Raw genomic sequence first — 19641 nt, forward strand, 5'->3', positions numbered from 1 at the left:
CAGCCGTTTGAAGTTCAAGACGTTCGGATAGACGACACGCTCCGACGTCCAGATCATAACGGATGTTTGATTTTGGCACGGAGTACCCGCCATAGCGATACACGCTCCGACGTCCAGATCTGAATCAAATGATTCGCGATACACGCTCTGACGTCCAGATCTGAATCAAATGATTCGCGATACACGCTCTGACGTCCAGATCTGAATCAAATGATTCGCGATACGCGATCCGATTGGAGCGCTTCGAAACAGTGAATCATTTTGCGACGCAATGGTTTAACTGATTCGGAGTTTCAAAGAGCTGTTGTGTTCTTTGCTCGCTTTCTCTATGTAATTTGTTGTTTGAATATCCGTGGACATTAAATCATTACAATTAATAGGCCTAACGTAGGCTTACAATGTTTTTACTAAACTGAGATCACACTAAATACAATTTCCGTCGTATTAAAAACATTTCTTAAAATTTTTCAAAAGCATCCCCCCCTCTGTTTTTTTCACAAATCGCTCCCTGGCGGTTAGTGTACCCTGTGATTCTATAGTCTGCATTTATTTTAAACCGACAAATAATCAGCAATTAACTTGTACTTAGCCTACACTTTAAAACTGGTATTGTGACAATAAAGGATATTTTAGCAACCATTTGAAGCCATATATTTCCGTTTCAGACCCTGCAGCAGCAGGCCCCTCATCATGGCCAGGTGAACGTAGTGACAGCGAGGTTAAATTGACATTGAAAAAATTTAAACTTTAAATGGAATTGCCTGTTTTAACACTTAGTAATTAGTAATTAAGTGTTAAGAGGAAATAAGCAAAATGTGTACATTGTTATTGTACACATTTAAACTTTAAAGGGATAGTTCACCCAAAATGAATATTCTGTTATCATTTACTCTCCCTCAAGTTGTTCCAAACCTGTATGATTTCCTTTCTTCTGCTAAACACAAAAGAAGATATTTTAAAGAAGGTTGGTAATTAAACAGTTGCTGGTCCCCTGACTTACCCACAGACTTGCCATACTCTCTGTAGAAAGTCAGTTGGCCAAAAAACTGGACTTTAAAGACCTGATCAGCAAATTTGCGCATGCAAAGACCTGTCAATGGGCATTTAGTAAAAACTGACATTATTTAGTTTGTGTTTATTAATGTTCAGACCAAAGTATTTTCTCATTTGGTATGGTCATTGTTCAGAACTGCTTTACAGTATATGTGATTTAGTCCAGGTTTGGACCTGCTAGACCTTTTGTCATCTCAGTAAGTTGTAGTACTTTTGACAATAAAACAAAAATATATTAATCAGAGTGTGGCTTATTTTGTTTACATTTTAAGTGTTTTTTATGATAAAAATGCAATACCCCACCCATTGGTATCACTATGGTATTTGGTACGGGGGCCCAGCAAGATGGTTTGTACCCAGGGCCCAAAATTTGGTGCTACGCCCCTGATTATGAGTGATATTTTTCATGTCTATGATGTTCATTAAATCTGATGTTTGTTTGCATGTGTTACATTATACAAACAAACCCATCTAAAGTATTTGTGTTAAACCTACCCGTTGTACAGTGTTGTTTGGCTTATAATTAACTGTTCGCTTCTTCTTCAGGTTTTTTCAGTTTTAAAAAAGACGGAGTGTCAGTGATGGAGGGAGATTCAGTCACTCTACACACTGGTGTTCAAATGAAACAAGGGAGAAAAATTAAGTGGAATTTTAATAGCAGTCACATTGCTAGAATCTGTGAATATCCCTGTTTCAGCTGTACAGATGTTCAGTGTAATAAAGGTAAAGAGAGATTCAGAGACAGACTGAAGCTGGACAATCAGACTGGATCTCTGACCATCAGAGACATCAGAACCACAGACTCTGGACTTTATGATTTACTGATCATGCGCTTTGGTGTCCGCGGAAGCAGAAGGACCAAGGTCTTTCTCGTTGCTGTTCATGGTGAGTCATACAGTTTTGATTTATTAAAAAGCTGCACTTCAGCTATAATGGAGCTGTAATCTCACCATCTCTGATAAACTTCTCTGGACATCTGTTTTAACTGTCTATTATTTAATCCGCATTGACTTTTAGCTCAGAGAAAGTCACTTTAATATCCACAACAAGTGGCTTTTCTATCCAGAGATATTTCATGTTGTGTAAATTGTTTTCTTCTTTTTTTCCCCTCTCAGTAAAAAGATCATATTGTAGCTGTTGGTTTGTACAAAACAATTAAACGAAGCTGAACAATATGAAATGAAGAGAAAGTCAGTGAAGGAGGGAGAATCTGTCACTTTAGACACTCGCGTAATAAAAAAACAAAACAATTCAATAACATGGTGTTTTAATGACACTCTCATCGCTGAAATCACTGGAGATCAGAGTAAGATCTGTACAGATGAGAGATTCAAAGACAGACTGAAGCTGGACAATCAGACTGGATCTCTGACCATCACAAACACCAGAACCACAGACTCTGGACTTTATAAACTACAGATCACCAGAAGCAGATTTAGCATCATAAGGAGTTTTAGTGTTACTGTCACTGGTGAGTATTATTGAGTTGTGATGCACAATATATCCATCTTTGATCTTGGAGGTGGCTGATTTGCGAGCAAATGAGACAAAAGCATATCTGTTGAAGATGTTTCAAATTCTGCAAAGATCAAATCAATTTCATTGGCATAAATCTGTGGTTCCCAATCCTGGTCCTGAAGGACCCCCAACACTGCACATTTTAGATGTCTCCCTATTCAAACACACCTTATTCAACTCTCATTAGTGAAGACTCCAAGACCTCAGATGTGTGTGTGCCAGATAAAAAAGACCAAAAACGTGCAGTGTTGGGGGTTCTCCAGGACCAGGATTGGGAACCACTGGCATAAATGATGGCAAAATATTTTGAGTGGTCCCTGTAAATGCTCAGGTATTATAAAATCATCATGTAAAAGTAACATGGCATCATACCGTGAGTACATTTTGATTATCATCAGTGAGACAACGGATCTAATAAAGTGTGAATGTAACGTGAATCATTTTGGAAAAAAGCGTTTGTCACATGAATAAAAGTGTAAAAGAAAACGTGATATTTAATTTACATTTAATTACTGTTAAAATACATTTTGCCTTGTGGTTTTTCATCTTATGTCTATTCATCTTTAACCCATCAGCATTAAATGAACAGTCAATGTCACAATGTATTCGGTTCCTGAAATATTTGTTTATATGGGTGATGCCTGAGTTCCCCAATTGTGGGCTTGTCCTTAAGACAACGTGCAAATGAATGGAACTGAAAATATTAGTGCATGCTCCTCCAATCGCTACTTGTTAAATGGATTATTATTATGAAAAATAATGAGGTTTCGATGTTAAGCATTAAAGCATAAACTGCAGCAGTGTCAAAACAATGCACAGTTTGTATGATAAATCATCTATTAACTGTTTTGCCTGATTGATTACAGGCACACAGCAAAACAAAAAAGAAGCTAACAACCTATGCTAACCTATATTTTTTTAACTCTTTGATGTGTTTAGCTGTTTATATATTTAATCTGTGGGGATTTCATTTTTGTTTGAATACTTTGATTAACCTACCTAGTCTGACTATTCCTGCAGTATGTATCCAACAATGCCTGAAAAAAAACAAACAAAAAAAAACATCTACAATGAAAAAAAAAAAGAAAAAGTTTAATTCATCCAATTAATTAATTTCTTTCTTTTTTTTATGTACAAATGCATTTGTGGCCTAATAAAATGTATATTAGCTAGCTTGGTGTGAGTATCCTTCTTTTTCTTTTTAATTGCCAAAATCTCCTAGCCTCCACAGCCCCATCAGTAACTTTATTAACACCAAACTATACATTGTCCTGTTTTTTTTTTTTCATATTGTACTATCATACTTATTTTTCATATTATATTATGTAGAATTATAAAGTCAGACACATATTTTCTCCTATTATTATTATTATTTTACTTTTAAACATTTTTTAAACATCAACATTTTTCCACATTCACCTGTCTGACAATCACCAATCCCACTAACAGATTATAATATATTAAAGTTAAGCTTGAAAAAAAGAGCATTTTAGCATTATTTATGTGATACAAAGAGGTGATACAGGGTGAGATCCAGGCAGATGAAAAAAGTAAAATTCAGTAAAATAACTGAATCATAACAATTAAAAGAACCAAAGACTTAAACTACTTCAGTTTGTGTGCATTGAATTTATTTAATACACAAGTTTCACAATTTGAGTTGAATTACTGAAATAAATGAACTTTTCCATGACATTCTAATTTATTAAGATGCACCTGTATATGTACTAGAGATTTTAACGGTAAAAAAACAGTAAAAATGCTACAGTAAAATCCTGTTAAATGGTTAACGGTAAGTTATCCTATTATGTACTAACAGGGGTAGGGGTAAAAACTGTAATAGACTTTTCAGACAATTTTACGGTAAAATACCATTTTTTGGAAAAAATGATGGTGTTTAGTGTTTGTGTGAATTGAAAAAAAAAAAAACTGTAAATTGATGTTCCCAGAATTCCCTGCATTGCATTTCAAATTTGATGTTTTTTTCTTTGAAATAACTATGTTTCTGCTTAGTTTTTTTTTTCTGATCAGTTATGTTTATTAGGGTTGTATGTTACGTCCAATGTTGTTAAATCAATGTTTATTGCATATTTCAGTTTAATGAGTCTCACCAAGATGGTGTTTAGTGTTTGTGTGAATGACACTGTGCACCTTCTATATATATATCTATATATTAGTATTGGCCTTCTCAGCTTGTGGAGAGCTTTGGTTCATCAGGTGACTTTCTCATCACCACCTGATTTTGATGGTTATCAGTATATAGGTACAAAACAGATTTCAGAACTTCAATAGGTTGGTATATTAACATTACATCAGTACAGGAAATATGATTGTTAATTGTTAATTTAAGTTAAATCCGTAAACCCTATCATATTGCTAACATGTTTTTTACCGTACAATTCTGGCAACCACAGCTGCCATTTTTTTAACCGTACAACATCACCAGATATTATGTCTGATCAATAGACATCAGGTAAGTTTTCTGGCACATGTTTTTCTCTGCCTAAATTGTTTGAAGTCAAAGTGATGTCATGACGTGCCATAGATAAGACCAGATAAAAATATCAGATAAATGTACCAGATGACGTTGTGCTTTTACATCTTTTGAGCTTTTCAATCAACAAATATCACTTTGCAAATACCAGCTCTTGGAAAAGAACACTTATTACCACAAAAATAAAAGAAGACAAATATCCAAACATCCTTGCATATAAAAAGTATTTTTGCAGAAAATAAGTTTCTAACATCCTTTCCAAACATCGCTTAAGCATAACAAAATGTACCTTTTACATGTCAAATGAAGGAGATACTATGTCAATAGAAGAATAGATATGAGTATCAATGGGATTAACCGTAATAAAATAGTATAAGGAATAATAAGAATAACTCATAATGAATATATACAGTCATGGCCAAAAATATCGGCACCCTTGGCAAATATGATCAAAGAAGGCTGTGAAAATTCATCTGCATTGTTAATCCTGTTGATCTTTTATTTAAAAAATTCAAAAAATGTATCCTTTCATTGGATAATAAGAATTATTAGAATTATTAGATCATTAAGAATTATTTTAACCATTAAAATGGGGGTAAATATCATTATGAAATAAAGGTTTTTCTCAAATACTCGTTGGACACAATTATTGGCACCCCTATAAATTCTTATGAGTAAAATATCTCTGAAGTATATTCCCATTCATATTCACAATTTTGAGCACTCCAGTGTGATTATAAACATGAAATTATCCAGCCATGGCTTCCTGTTTCACAGAAATATAAAGAGGAGGGAAAACAAAGCCCAAATTCCCTTAATCATCCATTACAATGAGAAAAACCAAAGAATATATTTCTGATGTGCAGCAAAAGATAAATGAGCTTCCCAAATTAGTGAAGTGGCTTTAAGAAAAGAGCTTGAGCAGTGAAAATTCCCATTTCCAGCATCAGGGCAATAATTAAGAATTTCCAACCACCAGAAAATGTTACTAAACTGCCTGGAAGAGGACGTGTGTCTATATCGTCCTAATGAATGGTGAGGAAATCCAATACAACATCACAACAAAAGAAAAAAAAAAAAGAGTTAAAATTGCAGGAAAAAAAAGAGCCTCGGGTTCAGAAAACCTTAAAAAAAATTGTCAAACAGCACCTACATCACCACATGTTGTTTGGGAGGGTTACAAGAAAAATTCTCCTCGCTCATCCAAAAACAAACTAAAGCATATTCAGTTATCAGACACGACTGGAACTTCAAATGGGAATGGCTTCTATGATCAGATGAAACTAAAAAATGAGCTTTATAGCAGCAAACACTCACAATGGGTTTGGTGAACATGGGGATAAAAAGTACCCCATGTGTACAATGAAATATACAGCTGTATTTTTTATGTTGTGGGCCTATATTTCTGATGGAGGTCCTGTACATCTTGTTTAGATACATGGCATCATGGATTCTATCAAATACCAACAGATAAAAAATCAGTAAGTGACTGACTCTGTTAGAAATCTTATAATGGACCACGTTTGGATCTTCCAGTGGTACAATTATCCAAACACAAACCTCAAAAACAACACAGAAATGGGTCACTGAGCTCAAAACCAAGCTTCTGCTATGGTCATCCCAGTTCCCTGACCTGCACCCTACAGAAAATGAGAGGAGTGAACTGAAGAGAAGAAGCACCAACATGGAGCTGGGAATCTAAAGGGTCTGAAGTGATTCTGGATGAAGGAAATGGTCTCTGATCTCTTGTCAGGTGTTCTCTGACCTCATCAGGCATTATAGGAGAACATTTAGAGCTGTTAAACTGGCAAATGGAGGTTTAAAAAAGAATTCAATAAAAGGGTGCCATTAATTGTGGCCAATGTGTATTAGAGAAAAACATTTATTCCATAATGATATTTCCCCCCATTTTAAATTCTTATTATCCAATGAAAGGATACATTTTTTGTGATTTTTAAAAAATAAAAGATCAGAAGGATTAACAATGCAGATGAATTTCCAAAAAATAAACAGACCACACTTACCAATCCCAAACATATCTTATAACAAGACAATACTGTATGAATGAATATATATAAAATATAACAACATTAGAAACTTGCATACAGACAAACAGCGAATAGGCTGTGTAGAGAACAGATGATGAGTAATATAGAGGCATTGTTCATTCTTAGTTCATGTTAACTAAAATAGCTAACTAATTTTAACTAATGAAACCTTATTGTAAAATGTTTCCAAAATATTGTAAAAATTATTACCTCCATTAATTATTAAAAAAAAAAAAAAAAAAATAAAACAAAATCAAAATTAAAATTATAATTACAAATACAAAAAAAACAAAAAATAAAAATAATTTTTACAACTTTAATTTTTTTTAATTTAACCAAAATAATGTGACAGCATTAAGTGTAACAGGGACATGAATATTATATAAGCTATATATAAAAACTGCCTCCTCATTAACACCACCACATGCCATTTATATAAATAATTACAACAACTTTAAATGAGTAAATCTACTATAGGCTACATATTTTATTCATTCATTCATTCATTCATCCATTCATTAAAAAACAAACAAACATAGAAACCATCACTGACATTCTAATGGTTTCCACTACACATTCAAATTTTAGATTTTGTTCTTTTTTTTTTTTTTTTTTGAAATATGACAACAATCACATCTCACACAGACATGGAATTCTAATGATTTCCACTAGAAATACTATTACAAACATTACAAATAATCAACTATTAACCATTAAAACCAATAATTAATAATAATAATAATAATAAAAGGTTTGCAGTAGTATGTCTTGGGACATATTCCTTTAGAATTCAGTAGTTTTAACAACTCACCAATAAAAAGCTACAAATTACCAGCAGAGACCCACAGTGACCATTACATTTTCCTTTAAAACCAATAATTCCCATTATAACCAGAACCATTACAAATTCTGTGATGGTTTCTTTCCCCCAGTTGTAGATTTTGTGAATATACATGCATAATTTAAACACATAATCACATGATATCAGATATAAAAATCAAACATTATATCAGATATAAAAATCAATTAAGAGAACAACATCTCAATGAGCATTAAAATCCCACCGGTCACAGGACTGTAAAAAAGGTTTTCATTTATAAAGCTCTAACAACCTTACTGACTGACGTTTTAGTGCACTTCCTGCAAATATGAAAAAAAAAAATAAAGGGTCTCAAGTAAATATGTGCAGTTTCACATGATTAGTGCAAATTGTCACATGACCAGAGCAGCTTGTTTCCTGTTTGCACCTTGAGAAGATGATCACTGCAGCAAAGCTCCAAAACTAAAGGCTAGTAAAGTATGTTAACATAAAGATACGACAAAGTTTTTGGTACACATGGTTTTTAGGGTGTTTAGTGTTAATATATGCATTCACATATATTTAGTTTTGTTAAGTGTGGTTATAGAATGAGTAAACATGTTGATGGTCACAATAGTGACCGGTGGGATAACAGTGAAATAAGGATTACAATTTACGGTACATCCAATTGCAGTTGCTAGCGAAAATGACATTAAAATGTTGTAATGACAAAATATTGAACTAAAGTAAAAATTCAAATGTTACAAAAAGTTCGTTAGATCCTTAAACACAAAAACCTGGTGCAAAAGTAACTTTCTTTAAGGTCTTCACAATCAGTGTTGGGTAGTAACTGATTACATGTAATCTGGATAGTGTAATCAGATTCCAAAAATCAAGTACTTATAATTAGATATATTACACAACATTATATTATTATTATTATTTTTTCACTTTAATGTCGAAGTTTTATGATTTAATTTATTATTCATAATAACCCCCCCCCCCATAATACTTCTTGATGCTTATACCAAAAAATGGAATATATATATTTTTTCCTCTTTGTATTTTTACATCAGAATGGTACAAGATTATCTTATTAAATCAGTGTCATCAGGTATGATAGAGTGATGATTCGCTTGTGCCATATTTTCCAACATATCCAGTACTCGAATTTAGTAAAATAAAAAGAGCAGTAGCCTAAATATCAGAAAAAGGAGCAAATGTGGACACTAGTGATTAAGTATTTTTACTTTACTCAAATAAATTTAAAAAGTATCTGTGTTTTTCTTTGAAAAACTTTTACTTCACTTCATTCAAAAGCATGTCATACTTTTTACTGCATTACATTTCATAAATAAAAGTTTATTTATTTATTGTACCTTTAACACTTAAGCACATTAAAAATGTAGTACTTTCTAGTACATAAAATAAAACTTTAAACTACTTTCACTTGACTAAGAAATACTAGATTTCTAAAGTAATTAAGTATTAAATTATAATTAATATGAAACGTAGTGCAGTAAAAAGTACACTATTATGCTTTGGAATGATGTGAAGTAAAAGTTTTCTAATGAAAAACACTGATAAAGTACAGACACTTTGAAACGTACTTTTAAAGCAGAATAAATATAGACTACTTCACTAAATGTCAAACGAAAGTTTACTGTCTTTAAAGTAATGCTGTCAAACTAAATGTATAAAGCAAATTGTTTAGTGAAATAAACACAACATTGTATCATGAAATAAGAGTGTGTGGTTTATATGTTAACTTGCGTGTGTCCTCACAATGCTCATGTCATGTGACCTGTCTTCCAGAAAAGGACATATGCAAATAAAGGCAGTTCCGGTTCATCTGAATAACAAGTAGTGAGCATGTTTTTTCCTCTGTATAATTTTATATAATTTACCGGCTATCATGGGCAAAAATGGCTTCGCCACCATTATAGTTATACAATTTAAATTAATATGGGGCAGTTTAAATTTTACAGATTAAATCTAATAATTCAGTTATTTTCAATTCAGTTGTGTTAATTTAATTTTTTTTATCTCTGATACAGTCAGGTCCATATATATTTGTTCACTGGCACAGTTTTTATTATTTAGGCTCAATCGGGTTGAAATCAGGAGATTGACTTAGCCATTGCAGAATATTCCACTTTTTTACCTTCAACAACTCCTGGGTTGATTTTACTGTATGTAATATTTTACTGTATGTATATTCCATTTATGAAGCGCCACCCAATCAACTTTGCTGCATTTGACTGAATCTGGGCAGACAGTATATCCCTATACACTTCAGAACTCTTGTGGCTGATTTTGTCTTCAGTCACATCATCAATAAACATCAGTAACCCAGTGCCACTGAAAACCATGCATGCTCATGCATCACACTGCTCCACCATGTGTCACAGATGATGTTGTATGCTTTGGATCATGAGCTGTTCCAAGCCTTCTCCATACTTTTTTCTTCCCATCGTTCTGGAACAGGTTGAACTTAATTTCAGCCGTCTAAAGAATGCTTTCCCAGAAGTGGTCTGGAAGTGGTACCTCCAATTTTAAATTTGCTACGAAAACCGTAGCAAAACTTTGTGCACTGGTCTGAGCTTGAACTTGCCCCTGATCTGACAGTGAGGGAGCTCAGCGTAATTTATGGACTCAGAGTTGGGAGAAATAAACTTGGTAGTGTTATCATCTATATTTTGATACAGATACTGAAATATCTGACATGGTTCCATTACACAAGCTGCGTCTCTCTTTCCTCTCTGACAGTGAGTTTGACACGCATCTGCCTCCTGTCGATTAAAGCGAATAAACACGAAGTCCACCCACCCACACAGGCCCCCCCATCTGAGGGTTGTCCCCTTAGAATATGATTAAAAACCACGCTGCTCATTGCAAATAACAATGTTTTATACTTTATATAATTGTGTAAGTAGTAAAACTAAACAAATAGGGCAAAAATGCATTTTAAGTACAGAAACATTTTGAGTCTCCCCCTCCCTTGACTCACAGTGCTTTGGTCCAAATGCGTCCTTTCCTCTTTTACATCACCTCAGTGTTCGTGGTCCGTGGTTTTCCTGTGGAACTTGGCTACTTTAACACTGTTGTCGCGGGTTGAAGCGATCCTAATAACGTGATATTTATATATAACCGGAGGAACCCCACCAAAAAACGTGTATGTTACCCCCTGGAATGCAATTCTTACTGGGGAACCCCCCTAGAAACGTGATTAGGCTAGTTTTGGGCTAGTTTTAAGTAGCAATTGGGCTGGTTTTGTTGTGAAAACCTGGCAACCCTGCATCACCTTCACACACACACAAGTCGGGTGAGTTAGAACAAAGTCAATAGTTGTGGACCTCGACTGTCACATAGATATTTTTTTGTTAATTCATTAAATATCGCCAGCTAACAAGTAACTAGTACTCTGAGTAGTTTTTGAGAGGAGTACTTTTACTAAAGTACTGGTTTGACACCAGTACTTTTACTTGTAATTGTGTATTTCAGCAATGTACCTTGTACTTACTGTAAGTACAAAGTTTCAGCACTCTTTCCACCACTGATGGGAAGCTTACTGAACTATGATTTGGATATTTACAGTTCTACATATAAATACACAACGTAAAATTGGTCCTTCTGTATATCGCTTTGGATAAAAGCATCTGCTAAATGATTAAAAACAACAACCCTGTATTTTCCTGATTGTGGATTCACCTCAGAAGGATAAGTCGCATAATCAAGACAATGCCTGACTCTAATGGAAATGTTTGCAGTATGTTTTCAGATGAAAAGCAGCACACTAAATCAACCCATCTCCAAAATATGTCTTATGTTTGAGACTTGTCATGGCACTTGTATACTGTTGTTGTTCTCTTGTTGATCTGATTTATTATTGCAAAATCCTCAATCACCCTCTCCTGACAAAACAATCAGCTAAATGATTAAATGTAAATGTAAATGTATATGTTTATTCTGCAATGGTTTGCTCTGTTTTATTATTGTACTGTCTTTAATCACCTTTTAATTTTTGGTGTCCCCTTTAAGAAAGAAAAAGAAGAAAAAAAGTTGGAGCAACAGTTTTTTTCACCAGACTTTATTTGTTTCTGTTTTGTACAAGAGCATCCAATAAACAGTTGAACCCAAGCTAATTCTTTGCCCGAAAGAATAAAGAAAGATTATTGCTACTGCATATATTGTCAAAAAGCTGTTATGTTTAGTAAAGTCAGCTTTATTTATAATAGCGCTTTATACAATACTGATGGTGTCCAAGCGGTAAACAGGAAAATAGTGTATCGTTAATTCAAGAGGACAATAGTAAACTGATTTTCTTTTTCTTTGTTAAAGTCAGTTAATCATTGATTCAGTGGTGTCATCATCCAGCTCAGTTTAGTGTGTTATTATCGATACAATAGTTAATGTCTTTATTCATGTTCAAATTGTATATTCATAAATACATTTATATTTATACAAATATAAACAAATACAATTCAAAGGAATCATAATATATTTATAACATAATATATTTATACTTATAACACAAGATTTTGATGTTTCTAAATGTATGCATACATATTTTTAGTGTCAAAATGTCATGTGTCACACGTGTTTGTATACCCAAACATACAAAAAGGTATGTTATGTTTTTGCAATAGTACCCAGAAAATATAAAGTTTACAATTGGTTTTATCTTCAGACCTTGTAGCTCCCTAAACGTTCTCCCTCAACTCTCTTCATAAAAGTGGTAAAACAAAAGGTTATCAGTGTTTTCAATACACATAAATTGCGTTTGGTTACATAATAAAGTGTATTGCAAAAAGTTTAAAAAGTTCATATTGTGAGTGTTTATTAAAATTTTTTTTGGCTGATTATGTTTCTGATGCCACATTGTGCTCATTTCAGTGTAACTGGCAACAGTTGCTACAGGTTTAAACATCTGTATATGTCTGCGATTATCCATTTCTTGGTTTACAGATCTGATGCCACATTGTGCTCATTTCAGGGTAACTGGCAACAGTTGCTACAGGTTTGGACGAACTTCAGCATAGACATTTCAGTGTAACTGGCAACAGTTGCTACAGGTTTGGACGAACTTCAGCATAGATTTTAGGTACATTAGTGAAGCGAACAATTTTTATTTGGGCTGCACTTTCATTGATGTCCCGCCACATATATTCAGGAGAGAGCAGTTTACTAGGTTTGTTCAAAAGGAAATACTTGTTTAAGTGAGACTCCTCTTGCCATACCGCCTCAATGGAGTTTGCAACATCAATGCTCATCTGCTCCCTGCAGGTTTTGGTGAGATTATGTACATTCTCCAATGAGCCACCAAATGCAGCACCAGCATAATAATAATCACCTTCCCCAGCTGGAATGTATGCTTGAGACTTTGGTCTACGCTCATATGTGAATCGATCCCTTGAAGTATCAAAGAGCCAAGGATGTATCACGCCTACCAGACGACCCAAAGACTCCACACCCCAATGGCCATAGAACTTTGTATCTATGTCAAGGCAGAAAATATAGTTGGCATTACTGGCCAGTTCATTCTCTATTAGTTTTTCCAGTTTTTCCATCCTGCCCATACTGATGTCCTGCCATCTGTTTAAACTCTGAACCTTTCGAACTGTCAAACTATGGTTTTCACCCATCTTCACTTCAGGAACTAATTCTGGTTGATCTGTAAACAAGTAGTAATGCACTCGAAATCCAACAAAGTAATGCTGCTCTGCTGACTCCAGAAAATCTTTGACAAAACCCACGTATCTAACAAACAGAGAAAAAAAATACAGGGAGATATATTACACTCTGAAAAATGCTGGGTTAAATACAACCCAGTGCTGGTTGAAATATGGACAAATGGGCAACCGGGTAGTTTCGACAATTGCCCATATTTTACCCAGCAACCCAACCGCTGAATCAAAACGACCCAATTGCAGGTTTTGTCCATATTTTACCCTGCATTTTTTAGAGTGTATGGTTAATTTATCCTTTACTTATTAATATTTCCAGAAACAAGGAAAAACAGAGGAGGGGAAACAAATGTACAATACAATACAAGAAAAGAGGTATCACGAAGGCTTACTTTCCCAAAGCGAAGACAGTGGTTGCTATGGTGAGATTCTGTTGTTTGTAGATGGAGTCAATCAGTGTGGAGTCAAAGGTTCCCTCCCAAATGATTGGAGCTGACCATGAAGTCACCGAAGCAACGTCTGTCCGACTTCTTTAAAAACACACATACAACACTGTAAATCATTCCATTCGGGAGTGGAAATGGGCTATAACAGGTTGACACTAAAAAAATAATACTCACCCTACCAACGCACTCGGCTGGTTGTACAACAACCTGTTATAAAATGAATGAGCAGAAAGAACAACAGACATTTCATTTGTTCAAAGAGTCGATTTAAAAACATGGGTTTCCTAGTTTTTTTATTATTTCCAACTATGAGCTGAAGAATCATCGTTTAACTCGTTCTCACTGGTCATCTGATCAGCTCCACAAAAACAAACATAAACCAAGAATGTTTTTGTCCTAAGCATTAGTCCTCATTAACTATGGATCAGCTTAAAAATAAAGTCACTTTTAAGAAGATGAAGTTTTACTTACCCTGGTGATGAGTGCAACCCAAAGGTATTTTGCTTCCATTCTAGGCTGATAACAAAGTCAAACTCTTACAAATCTGAATTAGATTATGACGTGTGTGTGCTTGTGTTTTTGAACATGAGCATGTACATAAATACTAGCATGTGTGTGTATGCTTATGCACATTATTACTCACTTGGTGATGCCTTGTTCTGTTATCTGCTGATTGTATCTTAACTTCCTGGGGTCGACTGTTGCACCGGTGTCACCACTTGCAGATTTTAATGATAACAGTGAAAAGAATTTAAAATGCTCTTTCATACTTGATCATACATATAAGAGTAATACAGCATTTAAATCTGTTAAGCGTCTACTTTAGTTGTAGGATAACAGTGAAAAGAATTTAAAATGCTCCTTCATACTTGATCATACATATAAGAGTAATACAGCATTTAAATCTGTAAGGGGTCTACTTTTATGTGTACACTCACAATATCAATAAAACATTGAAAAATAAAGAAAAATAAAACAGGGTGTGCTTGTGTTTTTGAACATGAGCATGTACATAAATACTACATATGCACATCATTACTCACTTGATGACGCCTTGTTCTGTTATCTGCTGATTGCACTTAAAACAGTAAAAAATAAATAATTCAGTAATACAAACTTCTCAAATCAAGAGCTCCCTTTCAAGGGAACTTCAAACTGCGTCCTCTAGGGGTCACTATATGGAACGGCTTGTTGTGACCCTTGTCTGAAGCACACATTCAAAAACACCAACCACACGTTGGCCGGCAACAGTTCATGACATCACTACCGGTGTGATTATAGTATAAATAGGCAACGGGAGAATATGTCATCCTTTTCTTCGTATTCACTGACTGTTTTGTTTGAAGTGTGCATTTCAGTGGTAAGAGCGATCTCTATTCCTACATTATGGCGAGTGTTGTAGGTTGAGCCCCCCTCTCGATTGATAGCTGGGTCTTTGCTCTCTCAGCTAGATATTTACTGCTAGCCATTCCAGCATTAAACCTTAGATCAAGATGATGACTTCTCAAACATATTTTTCTTGAATGCACCATTTCCATCTATGGGCTGCTCTTTCAGAGTGCCATGAGGGACCCTTAGAACGGTATCTTTAAATACATGTTATGGTAAGTGTGCACGTGAAGTCTTTGTACACTTTCTAAAATCCACACTGTGGTAAGTTCGCACGCTAGAGCTTTGTGTTCTTTCTAAAATCCTGTATGGTGAGGGCTTTGTGCAGCAGCTTCATGCCCTTTCTTGAGTTAGTTAAAGCCCCGGTTCCCCCTTGGGCACCACTCCACCTGTGTATCCTCTGGATACCTACTTTAACAGGGTGTTGCTACTAGGTGTCTGTTGAGACATTTCCTTTAGCATGCTCATGCAAAGCCTGCGGTAACCCCTGTGTGACAGGCCAAGACTTTTTTAGTATAACGCTAGGCTCATGGTCGTATCCCCTTAAAGCAGGGGTGTCAAACATATGGCCCGCGGGCCGAATACGGCCCACAGAGGTGTCCAATCCGGCCCGCAGGATGAGTTAAAATAATAAATAAAACATCATTTTGAAAATTGTTTTTTGCTACAATATTTTATTTTGAATTTAAAGCGGAACAAATTGCTCATTTATTTACGTTGATGTTACAAACGAATGTAATCTTACAGAGAGTGCTACTTCATCTGTATCCGATTTCTCATGAGCAGAAATCTGTAAAAAATGCATCGATCCATAGGTAATATAACTGATGAAAACATTTCATCACAAACTAAATTTTCACTGCAAAAAGCAACAATTATAGCTTTTAATGCGGACATGTTATTAGCTTGTCATGTGGTAGGAAAAAAAATTCACACGTGTTCCAATAAGCCACTTTGAAACTGGTATTTTGTCTATTTTTTAATATACGTTATGAACAGAAGTTGAACTGTGGTATTTCAAACATACTTAATTACTTAAAACGTGGAGTGAATGCGGAGTGGTGTGTCTGTGCTGCGGAGTGGAGCGAGAAGCAGGAAATGGTGAACCCAGAGCGGAGCTGGAGCAGAGTGATTATAAAAACCCAAAATTTAAAACGGCAAAATAATCCCAATCAACTCCACTCCACTCCACTCACATACTCTGGTCGGGACACACGCACATTTTAAAGCGGATAAAACTATAACAGAACCATTGTAACCAGGGGCAGACTGGCCATCTGGACATTCTGGAGAAGTCCAGAATGGCCGTCCATCTAACGGCCGTGAGCCTGCCGGTTCATCATCAAAGAAAGTGTGACAAAAGGGGGGAAAGAATCTATTTGCTTATAAGAAACGGAAACTGGCGTACACGGCCCGCAGTGTCTTTTAGTATGGATCATTTTTAGCCAGGAGTGATCAATTTGAAAATATTTGAGAATGGGAGTTTCACGTAAAGATTGCCGGTTTATAATGTTCATACTATCTCAAACGCAGAAGGTTTTGCCGAATGGCCGTCCCCATTATCTAACGGCCGTGAGCCTGCAGTAGGTTCATTGTTCCAGTCAAAGAAAACAGATTATTTATATTTTTTACTTATAAGGGGAAACGGAAAAATCTGGCGTACACGGGGACCCGCAGTGAAGCTGTCTTTTAGTACGGTGTGACCCGAAATGGATCATTTTCCCCTTTGGCGTGAGCTCTGTAAACATTCAATTTTAAAATATTTGAAAAGTCACATAAAGATTGCTTTCGGTTTATAATGTTAATACTATCTCCAACCAGGACAGGTTGCTAGTTTCCAGCTGCTCCCCGTATTAGTTTCAGCACAGTAGTACTCTGTAAACATTCGCAAATAATAAATGAAAAACTGACCATGAAAACAGTTTTCCAGTCAAAGATGGTAAACAGATTATTTATATTTTTTACAAGTTCAAGGGGTAAGCTAGTTATATGTTTGGAGTGTTTGGAAATCTGTTATTTAAATCGCCATCACACCACTGCTCCCAAACAACGGGGATGCCAGAGTTGCACTTGTCTAAAATTTCAAATGTTCTAATAGCTGTTCTGCAGGACCTTAAAAAAGTCTTATCCACTATCTGTTAAATGGTTTAAATTTTTAGGCCATGTAAACTATTAATGGCATGGAAAGTCTTAATTATAAGAGGTCTTAAATTTTGAGACAGAAAGACAAGAATTGCAATATAGATCATTGTACTGATTTTACCTTTCAAAAATGATTTCACTGAATAAACATGAGCGCTGCACGTTTCAAAGTCATGTGCTGCTTTGTACTGCGGTTACCGGGGATACAGCAAGTTCCGAAAATGACACCTGCTGGCAGAGAACGAATTTGCTTTTTCAATAAGCCCGTCTGCAATTTTTGCTACATATTTTTAAATGTGAACCAGTGGATCGACAAAAAGCTAATGCATTATTAAAATCTAAACAATTAAGACACTAAGATCTATTTATGTAATTTAACATAGTAATTGATTAATAATAGCCTAATTGTTTAAATTAATATAATAATCCGTACTTTTGACTCTTCAATTAAAAAAAAAAATTAAAAAAATTAAAAGCTGAAATGTGAAGTGCAGGTCTTAAAAGGTCTTTAAAGGTCTTTAAAAATCCTGCAGTTACCCGGTTATTTTATTGTACCATTTTGAATAACTATTTTTTTTTTTTTAATAAGCCCTTTTTAACTGTCCTCTTATGTTGTTTTGAGAATGTTCTGTAATAAAAAAATAGGACCGCTGTACATTTCTTTGTTGCAAATTTACAGACAATGCAATTAAAATGTTGATTTTTTGGGGTATTATTGCTGTCAACTGACAAAAAAGTTTTCCTTCTGAAACAGCTTATCTGCACAAGTTTTATAGTTAATAAAATCTTTAAAAACTAATTATATTAATTATACTTTAATTTCCTTCAATAAAAAGAAAATCAAGACGATGTAAAAGGTGTGTAAATGTAGATTAGTAAAACCACCACTGATAAGCTACTACTAAATATTGAAGAAACTTAATTTTCTGTAAAGTTGCTTTGCAACGATTTGTATCGTAAAAAGTGCTATACAAAAAAACTTGAATTAATCTGGCCTCTTCGTATAAAGGAGAAAAAATGCTGGCCCTCATCACTATCAAAGTTACCCATCTCTGCTATAGAGGATATAGCCTATGAGCACTATATTAAAATCCCAGGACACCCCTAGTCCGAATCTCCACTGCTATTTATTACTTCACATTTTCTGACATGAATATTCAATTCATTCATAACGAGACAACAGCGATTCTACAATGGGTTACATTGGAGAGATAGGCCTTTTGAGTTAGAAAATAGAATAAATGAAATCGCCTATAAGGTGATAAGTCTGATTAACATGACACACACACACACACACACACACACACACACACACACACACACAGAGGCATGTGAATACTCAAATTGAAGAATTCTGTTGTTTCAAGTTTCTAGATTATAGGTTTATACTTATCATTGTCATATTATACGTTTTGCTCTTTTTCTATAGATTTCAAGTATTTTAGTTCATACAATAATACATTTATTTCAGTCCCCTACTGAAAAAGAAAATAGAAAACATCACATAATTTGTAATGGTTTTACTGGTTACAAAGAAAATGTATTTGTTTTAATGGAAATTGTAATGGTGCCTGTTGGTCTCTCCTATTAATTGGTCGCCTTCTGTTGGTGGCTTTTTTTTATAACCACTAAATCCTAATGTAGTATATCCGAAGACACACTACATGATACCATTATTTAATAGTTTTAATGGTTAAAAGTTGATGGGTTGTAGTGGTATTTGTAGTGAAAATCATTAGAATTTCTGTGATGGTTTCTGTTGTTTTTGTCAGCAGGGTCACCATGGGTTTTGTGATGTTATTTGCCATAAATGCCACAGGATTGCTGTAATATTGTGAGACAGTAGCGACTGTTTGTAATTGTGGTGAGCCTATTTGGGAGAAAATCCAGGGCTGTTTTTCACTCCCAGTCCGTCCCTGATTGTAACTAATGCTTGTGTGGTAATTTACTGGTGATTTAAACATGTCCAAAAGACGAAATTTAACCTGGAAGGGCAGACAGCATATTTTAAGAGAAATGGAAAGAAAGGTTTTGTAATCTCTATACCGTCAGGTAGCCTACCAGT

At 34.7% G+C, this 19641-nt stretch overlaps 1 protein-coding gene across 1 annotated transcript; it reads right to left on the bottom strand.

Annotated features, from left to right (window-relative positions):
* Positions 1-12961: 12961 nt before the first annotated feature.
* On the bottom strand, positions 12962-16747 carry LOC109056910 (histo-blood group ABO system transferase-like). The gene is made up of 7 exons (XM_042748947.1): positions 16694-16747; positions 15089-15123; positions 14689-14763; positions 14517-14561; positions 14220-14252; positions 13992-14129; positions 12962-13672 (listed from the first exon to the last, which is right to left on the bottom strand). The coding sequence occupies exons 1-7, from the start codon at positions 16745-16747 to the stop codon at positions 12982-12984; spliced, it is 1071 nt and encodes a 356-aa protein (XP_042604881.1). The 3' UTR covers positions 12962-12981.
* Between the last annotated feature and the right edge of the window lie 2894 nt (positions 16748-19641).

Source organism: Cyprinus carpio, chromosome B22 (genome assembly GCF_018340385.1).
Source record: "Cyprinus carpio isolate SPL01 chromosome B22, ASM1834038v1, whole genome shotgun sequence".
Taxonomy (NCBI): domain Eukaryota; kingdom Metazoa; phylum Chordata; class Actinopteri; order Cypriniformes; family Cyprinidae; genus Cyprinus; species Cyprinus carpio.